Here is an 8,820-nt window from a genome sequence, read left to right as displayed (position 1 = left end):
GAGCTGAGGGCCGAAGACAGCCTGTCCCGAGCAGGGCAACACCCCCAATGGGCTGGCTGGTACACTCCCCCTCTAATTGCCCCCACTCCAATCTGGTCCCCTCACCTGACCGAGGACTGTGTGGCCAGGGACAGCATCTCCAATTCCAGCACCACCACTTCCTCCCCCATAAGTGGTCATACTATAATTTGAAGTAGGTGTCACTGCCCTCCCCCTTTATAAATGGCAAAGGGAACCTGAGAATTGTGAACAGGCTTCCCCCAGGTCTAAACAGCTTTTGGCAGAAGCATTCAACAGATCAAAATATGTGGTGCATTTAGGATGTCGGTCCTCTTGGACATGCTGCCATTGTTGAGTGTAATCAAGTAGACAATTCACGGTGACTTTCAGCAATCCATTGTATAGGTGATCATCTCTCGTTTTCCAAGGAAACCCAAATCTGTAGGCGGCAGGGCGCGTGCCCTATCTTCTGTGCGGGCAGCCGGCGGGTGCACACCACCCCCCAGCGCAGGCGACTGGCAGGCGCTCGCCATTTCCCATGCGGTTGTCCGGCGGGCGTGTATCATCTTGTTTGCGGGCAGCCGGAGGGTGCCATTCCCCAGTGCGGGTGGCCGCCGGGCACACGTCATCTCGCGCACAGATGACTGGCAGGCACGCGTCATTTCCCATGTGGGTGGCTGGCAGGTGCGTGTCATCTCGTGCACGGGCAGCTGGTGGGCGCCCATCATCTCCCGCGTGGGCAACCGGCGGGCACATGTCATCTTGTGCATGGGCAACCGGCGGGCACGCGTCATCTCCCGGGTGGGCAACCAGTGGGCGCGCGTCATCTCGTGCACAGGCAGCCTGCGGTTGTGCACCATCCCCCACATGGGCGGCCGGCGGGCTTGCACCATCTCCCTGCACGGGCGGCCGCTGGCGTGTGCCATCTTCCACACAGATGGCTGGCGGGCGCGATCCATCTCCCGAGTGTCATCTCCCACACAGGCAGCTGGCAGGCACGCGTCATCTCGTGCATGGGCAGCAGGCGAGCACACATCATCCCCTAGTGCGGGCGGCCGGCGGGTGCATGCCATCTCCCCACCTGGGTGGCTGCCGGGCGAGTGCCATCTTCCACATGGATGGCAGGCGGGCACTAGCCATCTCCCGCGTGTCATCTCCCACACGGGCAGCTGGCGGTCGTGCTTCATCTCGCGCACGGGAGGCCAATGGCCACCCACTCCCCCTGCCACTGCCATCTTGGCTCCAAGAATTCTCCCCAGAACCAGTCCACTTTGCTGCAGTGTGGCGGCTCCACTGCACCAGTCCTAGGGAGGCCCGGTGCCCACTCTCCATCCTGGGTGAGGGATTCCATAGGTTCCGGCTGTGGGAACTTCATGGAGCTGCGGCTGTGGTGCGGTGCAGTGCAGGCTCTGTGGGAGGGGGTTGGGAGCTACGGCACTCACCCATTCTTGCTTGAGAATCCTTGAATTCCTGTTGTTGAGCCTCAGTCCTCACTGAAGACCAGTCATCAACTGTTTAACTGTTCAATTATCAATAAACAGAAGTCTGTAGAAGGCCATAGTGGTCCTGTTCCAAGTGGTCCGCTGCTCCCACAGCTCACCACGTTGTCTCTGCCTCTGCCGCCATCTTGAAGGCATACTTTTTAAAAAACTTGTTATGGTGATTTGTACTGACGTTTACAGAGCACATTGATTGTTCCATTCAAAAATTCATACACATTAGGTTGTGAGATTGCGTACAAGCCTACAGTGAACTCTCGCAGTGTACAGCGTTGTTCTCATTTGCCCCATGTTTGACTGTTTTCCTCTGTCCTTCTTCCTTGTCTGTTCTTACTTTCTGAGCTTCATTCCCTGGGCATACACTGCCCTGTGATCATATTGTTCTCTTGTGCTATGGAGTGGCTCCTCCCAGTATTTAATTATATCATCAATAAGACTTTGCTCTGTATTGCATCAGTCTATTAACCTTGGTTAATCACTCAGTGTGTGATTTCATGTGCGTTTAATGAGTCCTGGTGAAGGGTGTGCATTTCCCTGGTGATAATCTGTGTTTTGTGCAGTTTCCTAAGATCAGATATGCTCATGCTATACTTTCATCTTCCATGTCCTTGCCAGTTGCCAGTTACAGAGCCTTGTCAACAGTCCCCACTGGCTAGTGCCCTCGATTGTTTCCCCTTGTAGTTGCCAGTTTGGATAATATTTTACTAGAGGTATGAAAACTTGTCAGAGCAGACTCTTAGTTGACCCTCCACTGGGTTCCAAAGGCTGTAAATCATGTGGAAGGAGATTTTCCACTTCTCTCCTGCAGAACTGCTGGTGGATTTGAACCTCCAGAGGGGCACCTCCCTTGGGTTCACAGCATAGCTCTTTATGGACTCTCTCTCAGGAGTTCCTACAGAAGGATAACAAATTAGATTTATCCTTTCATTCATTCATTTAATCATTGAAATCTTGTTCTATGATGGATTGATTCTTTATCTTGAGGATTGTTTTGGCCCAGAGCCTGTGTTGTTGGTATTACGACCTTCTCTAAGGAAGTACTTGCCCAACATTGTTTTCCCTCTGGATTTAATCTTGAGGATTTAGATGAATCTTTGTCAACAGCACGTAGCTAGGTTTTCCTTTCATTCACTTTGAGTGGTGCTGTCTTTCACTGGAGTGTTTTGTTTATTTACCCTCTCTACAGTTACTTAATTATTTGCATTTATTTCTTTCATTCTACATTTGGCTCTGTGAGGTGATGCGTCTCTTTTACCTGGCCTTTCTCACATGGCCTTATAACTCCTCCCAAATGACTGGGTGGGATTATTCAAATGAGGGGCTTATTTGTGGTCCACCAAAGGGATTGGACAGCTTGTTAATAATGCAAATAAGAAAAAAAATAATGCAAATAAGGTGCATGGCATACTCGTGGCAGTGGGACCGTGCAAGTAAGGTGATATTATTGAGTGTCATAGAGTTGGAACCGACCCATAGCTGACCCTCCAGTAGGTTTTCAGAGGCTGTAAATTGCATGGGAGGAGACTGCTCAGCTGTTGGATTTGAACTGTGTGCCTTTAGGTTGACAGAACATCTCCTTATCACTAAGCTACCAGAGTTCCCTAATTAAGGTGAATGGAACCCGAATGAAGAGATTGGTCTAATTTTGTCATCCTGCTAGAATTGAAATGTACATCCCAGAGCTGGACAGTGAGACTTCATAACTACTAAGAAGAAGAGGCAAGAGCAGAGAGACCTGGGTTTCCTGTGCTGAGGACCACCTGGACCCAGAAGACAGGACAGTAACACTGGAGATAGGGAGAAGCAGTAGTAGCAGCAGTCAGGAGCCCAGCAGAAGATGCTGTGGTGAACTTTTTGGTTTAAGAAGGCAAAGCTGAGGGACTCCAGGTGGTGGACTTTCTGATTCACAAAGGAGAGAATTGAGGACCTTTAGGTAGTTAGTGGATTTCCCAGCTTGCAAAGAGAGCTGAGGGGCCTCCAGGTAGGAGGGACACCTTGCAGAGCTGGGATCATTGACTTACAGAGCTGGACAGCCAAGGGCCTTTAGAAGTAGGCTTACAGGCAGAGTAAGTGCCTTTGGGCACCTGCCAGTGGAGGTAAAGAGCACTGTAACTCTTGCCCAAGCAGGGCAGAGCCACGCCCACCCAAGAGGCTTGCCTGAGGGGCCAGGAGGCTGAGGTTCTCAGAGACACAGGCCAATGAGAGGTCTGCTTGATCTCAGAACTATATCCTGAGTTTCCTGATCTTGAGTTGCAACCTGGTGTTTCTCTATTAAATTGTGAATCTGATCATTTAGTTCTCTGTGACCACTGCAACAGTGGTCAAACCCATCCAAGGAGTAGAGAGTGCTATAGGGACAGCTGGTGTCAGAGTTGGTGGAAAGGCTGGGGAGGAAGCATGTCTTGACTGACGCTGATGGAGATTCTCTTACCTTACAGAGTTGGAGGGGGCTGGAACCCCTCCACACCAGTTCTACAGGCTTTCTATTTGCCTCCATGTCTTCTCTCTTTGTTTTTCTTCTTTCAGTTGTTTTCCCCCTCATCTCCTTCTTCTTACTCATCTGTATAGTTGGAGCTGATTCCCAGCTGACCTCCATGGAGTTTCAGAGCTGTAAACTGTATGGAAGGAAATTGCCTAGTGTTCTCCCTTTGAATTGTTGGTGGAGTCGAACCACCAGCAAGCTTCAACCTTTGGGTTTGCAGCACAGCTGTCTACAGACCACACCTGAAGGCTGCCCTTTGACCTCTTCTCCCCTTTACAAAACTAGGATGTTGTAACTGTCTCAGGCCATGCCCTTCCAGTGACTTTATAGACATGTGAAAACAAGACAATGAAAAAGGAAACTTGAAGGATAATTGGTGCGTTTGAGTAGTGAGTTGGGAAGAACACTCTCCCAAGGACTGGTCTTAAAGGAAGTAAGACCAGAATGAATGTTCCTTGGAGGCGAGGCTAGTGGTCAGACTTGCTTACTGTGGAGACAGCCAGGAAGCTAGGACAGACGTTGTACTTGTAAAGTGGGGCTCGTTGAGAATAAGGGAACCCTCCTTGATAGATTGACGTGGAGGCAGCCACCATGAGCTTGAATGTGACATGACTGCAACTATGATGCAACCAGAATTAAGGGCCTGAGCGTAACATGATGGGATGATGGCGCAGGAACTGGCTGGTGGTGTGCCGCATTGTTCGTAAGGGTGCCTTGACTCTGAGCTGTCTCAACCCTGACTTACACGCACCACGGTGCGTTCTTCTGTGTTTGCCCTGGAACTGCCACATGCGTGCCTGTCTCAGATGGTGTACAGTTAATGTCAGCCTCCATGCTAACAGAAGAGGACCAGCTGACCATTACAGGGCTAGCATTCCAACCCTGCTTGCGGTTTGAGTCCCAACCAGTGATGCTGATTGGAGCTTCCAGACTGACCAGACTGAGAAACAAAAAAAAAGTCTAGCAGCTAACTTCTGAAACAAGCCGAGGAAAACTCTAGATTGCAGCAGTTTAATTCACTGTGTGTGAGGTAGCTGGCTCCATGACAGCTGAAAAAACAGCCGGCTCTAACGCTGACAACAACAGGGCTGACCCTGATGGCTGACAACAACAGGACCAACTCTGACTGCTGCCACGGGCTGAACTGGATGGCTGACAACAACAGGGCCGGCCCTGACAGCTGACACAGGACTGACCCTGATAACTGACACAGGACCGACCCTGACGGCTGACGCAGGACCGACCCTGTGGCTGACACAGGATCCTTTAACTTTGATTTCCTTATGCCACAGGGGACAAGAGTCGTGTCTTGAGAAGGGATCATGGGGTGGAAAAGGGTCTTAGTATGAACAGTAGTGGTTTTTTTGTTTGTTTTTTATTTTTGAGTGGAATTTCAGGACCCCACGGTGTGGAGTGGTCTTCAGCCTGGGACTCTCAGGAAAGGATATGGGACAGGGGGAGAGGCTATGGAAGATGAGGACACGGGCAAGGTGCCCTGCAATTGCTTAATGGAGTCTGGAGAAGGGCTGCAGGCCAACGGAGTCTTGGTCACCCCAACTCCCCACAGGTCATTGTGCAGGGTCTAGAGAGGAGGTTGGGGTAGAGATTTGGCAAAGGGTGTTGGGACAGGGAATCTGGACAGAGGGTCAGGAGAGGGATTCCAGGCCAGCAGAATCTTGGCCACCCCAGCTATTATAGATAGGTCTCTGTGTGGGATTGGGAGGGGGATTGTGAGAGGGGAGTTGAGATAGCGCCTCAGGAGAGTGAGTCTGGGTCAGTGGAATCTGAACTGGTGAAGTCTCCACCAACCCCTCTGTCTGTATGCCCACAGGGGATGGCAACTTGCACCTGAACGTGGTGGCCGAGACCTTTAGCACCAGGATCCTGGGTGCTCTGGAGCCCTACGTGTACGAGTGGACTGCTGGCCAGCGAGGCAGCATCAGCGCTGAGCATGGGCTGGGCTTCCGCAAGCGGGATGTCATAGGCTATAGCAAGTCACCGGCTGCTGTGGAGCTTATGCGGGGCCTCAAGACCATGATGGACCCCAAGGGCATCCTGAACCCCTATAAGATGCTTCCCTCTAGAGCCTGAGGGCACTGGGTGGGGGGCTGGAGTGGGGGCCCAGGGCAGAGTTCTGGGAGTCCTGGGGTGCTGGAGTGGGGTCCTAGGACCCTGGGGGCTTAGGAAAGTATCCTGGTAATCCTGGGGTGTATGGGATGGGGTCCTCTCTGAGTCCTGAGGTGTACGACGTCATCCTCAAGTCCTAGGGATTGGCATAGAAACTGAGGGCACGTCTTACCCAGACTCTGTTGCTCCTCTCAGTCTTGATGGGAGCATGCATGGTGCTGTCCTCTGCACTGGCCTCTTGAGCTGTGTCCTCTGGTAGCTCTCTGGACTTGCTCGTCCTGGGAGAGATTTGGGAAGGTGGAGGTCTGTCCCTGCTTGGGTAGGACAGAGGATTGGAGCAATGTCCAGGGTCTTGTGCTTAACAGAACCCATGGTGGCCAACAGCTGGGCTTTCTCAGGGCCCCTGTGCTCCAGTGGAATTTCAGGGGCTCATGGACATCCAACCCTTCAACAAGTCTCCTTGGGGCTTTCCATGGGCTACACGGAGGAGTGGGGCACGAGCCAGCCTCATTCACCCTGGAGCACAGGTCATGCCTGTGGCTCCCCACACTGTGGCCTCCTGGCCTCCTTGGCGAGCACCTCTATGCTGTCTCCTGATGAAGACTTCTCAACAATGAGTGCAAGACTGCAGCAAAAGGAACTCCTTTAAGAACTGTTGGTGACGTAGTCCTGCGGTGGGTGAGGTGCTTTGCCACCTCTTGCTGCCACCTCTTGCTGCCATGTTGGCCACCCCCTGCCCGCCGTGTCGTCAACCTCCTGCCTGCTGTGCTGTCTCTGTGCCATGTGGGGAGCTGTAGGTGTGGCCTCATCTGCTGACGTGATTCTCAGAACAAGTGTTAGTTGCTGGACACTCCCTGTCGTGCTTCTGTGATCCTTTGGAACTGGGCTGCTTGGTTTGACTACACAGGGATTGTGGGGTGTCCATCCGCACCCTATGCCCACATTCCTCATGAAACACCCTCATTCCTGACATGGGGGACAGCCTGGCCCTTCTGACTCACAGATTATCTATGCCCCTACCAGAGACTTGCTGAAAGCCTAAGCCGTGAGTGCCAGAGCCCTAGAAGCGGAGGGCCTCTTGTATAAGCTGCTGGCTGGCAGGTCTGTGGTTTGAACCCACCGCAGCAATGTGGGAGAAACACGGGCAGTTGGCTTGGGTGGGGGTGTGACAGCCTCGGAGCCCTGACAGGGGGTCTCTGTGAGGAAAATTGACTTATGGCCATGGGCTTTGGAGTCCCTGTGTATGTGGCCCTGTCTGCAAACAGGATTTTCTGTTGTGTGGGAAGAGCTGTGGTGGTGGGGCGGGTTCTGAGTTAGGAGGAGCAGTGCAGAGAGCTGGTGGCACATGGAGACCGAGGCCGATGGAAGGAGAGACTCGGCCCCCAGAGACAGTGCCTTCTAAGCTGTGAAGAATACATTTGTTCAAGTCCCCACCCACTTGGAGTGTTTATGTTACAGCAGGCTTAAGGTAGGCCATGGTGGTCAGCATTGGTGACGAGCCTTAGCCTTGAGGGACACATCCAGGCCAAGTTCTGGGACTCAGGTTGCCTGCCTCACTCAGGAGAATGCAAGTAGCAGGTGGGCGGAAGGAGTGTAGAGGGAGTGGGGGTGTAGAGAGTGCGGGCCTCGGAGGTTGGGATGAGGGTGAAGGTAGTGTAGAGGGGGTGGGTCTGGGAGGTAGATGGGTAGGGTCTGGAGGAGTTGTAGAAGGTGTGATCCGTAGCGTTAGGATTGAGGGGTGGAGGGAGTGTATGGGTGGTGGACCTGGGAGGTAGGAGGATATGTGTAGGGCAAGTAGAAAGGATGGATCTGGGAGATAATGTGTGTGGGATGGAGGGAATGTAGAGGGTGTGGACCTTGGAGGTTGTAATAGGGGTTGGAGGTCTCCCGTATGAGTGAAGGAGAGTCCAGGGAGTTTCAGTTCTGGGCCTGGGAGAGTCCAGGGGGTCTCAGGTCTGGGTCTGGGAGAGGTCCAGGTTGTACTTGAGGGTAGCCTATCTGGGGACAACAGCCTGCTCTTCTGTGACTCAGATGGGTTGAAGTGAGGCGCCTCCTGTGTGTGTGGTCACTGGGGTCAGGGACAGTGCTCAGAAAACAAAATCTCTTGGGTCAGGACTGCACCCACACTGCCTGGCCGTGCACCTGAGTTGAGGTCCCAGGCTTTGGGTTGCGTGCAGACTGGCCAGTGCTTCCCTTGATGTAAAGACTGAGATCTGAAGACATTAGTCCAAAACCTCTCAGGAGACCTCAAAGCCTCTGCCCTGGAGCTTCTGCTCCTACCATTTGTGGCTTCTGAGGCTCAGTGCCTCCACCAAGTTCAAGGTCAGAGTTCTGTCACATCCCCACACTCATTCACTCTGCCCTGCCTACCCTTTCATAGGGCAGCTCCTTCTACAGTTTCCATTGGACAGGTCCCCTGAGGTCCCCTGTCACTTCCACAGAGCAGGTTCTACACCAGTTCTGTATAACAGATCCTCTATTACTTCCAGGAGCCGGCCTTTTCTCACTTTCACGAAACCGGTCCCCCCATCACTTCCATGTGGCAGGATTCCCCCTCATTTTGATGGAGCAGATCCCTCATCACTTCCACAGGGAATGTCCCTACCCCTTCCATAGTGCTGGACCCTGATACACCTCCACTGGGTCCATCTGCGATGTCCAGACTGCCTTCTTACATTAAGTTTCCTAGTCTGGACCCTTGATGTCTTTCCG

At 52.7% G+C, this 8,820-nt stretch overlaps 1 protein-coding gene across 1 annotated transcript in view; it reads left to right on the top strand.

Moving 5' to 3' along the window:
* D2HGDH (D-2-hydroxyglutarate dehydrogenase) overlaps positions 1–6,072 on the top strand; it is a 37,803-nt gene extending 31,731 nt beyond the window's left edge. The window contains exon 9 of the mRNA XM_006902932.1: positions 5,813–6,072. Within this exon, the coding sequence (XP_006902994.1) occupies positions 5,813–6,072 (260 nt within the window). The remainder of the gene's footprint in view (positions 1–5,812) is intronic.
* Positions 6,073–8,820: the final 2,748 nt, after the last annotated feature.

Source organism: Elephantulus edwardii, unplaced genomic scaffold (assembly GCF_000299155.1).
Source record: "Elephantulus edwardii isolate Elephantulus edwardi_28Jun2011 unplaced genomic scaffold, EleEdw1.0 scaffold00472, whole genome shotgun sequence".
Taxonomy (NCBI): Eukaryota; Metazoa; Chordata; class Mammalia; order Macroscelidea; family Macroscelididae; genus Elephantulus; species Elephantulus edwardii.
Note: the sequence above shows the minus strand (reverse complement) of the source record. Positions and strands in the feature narration are given on the sequence as shown.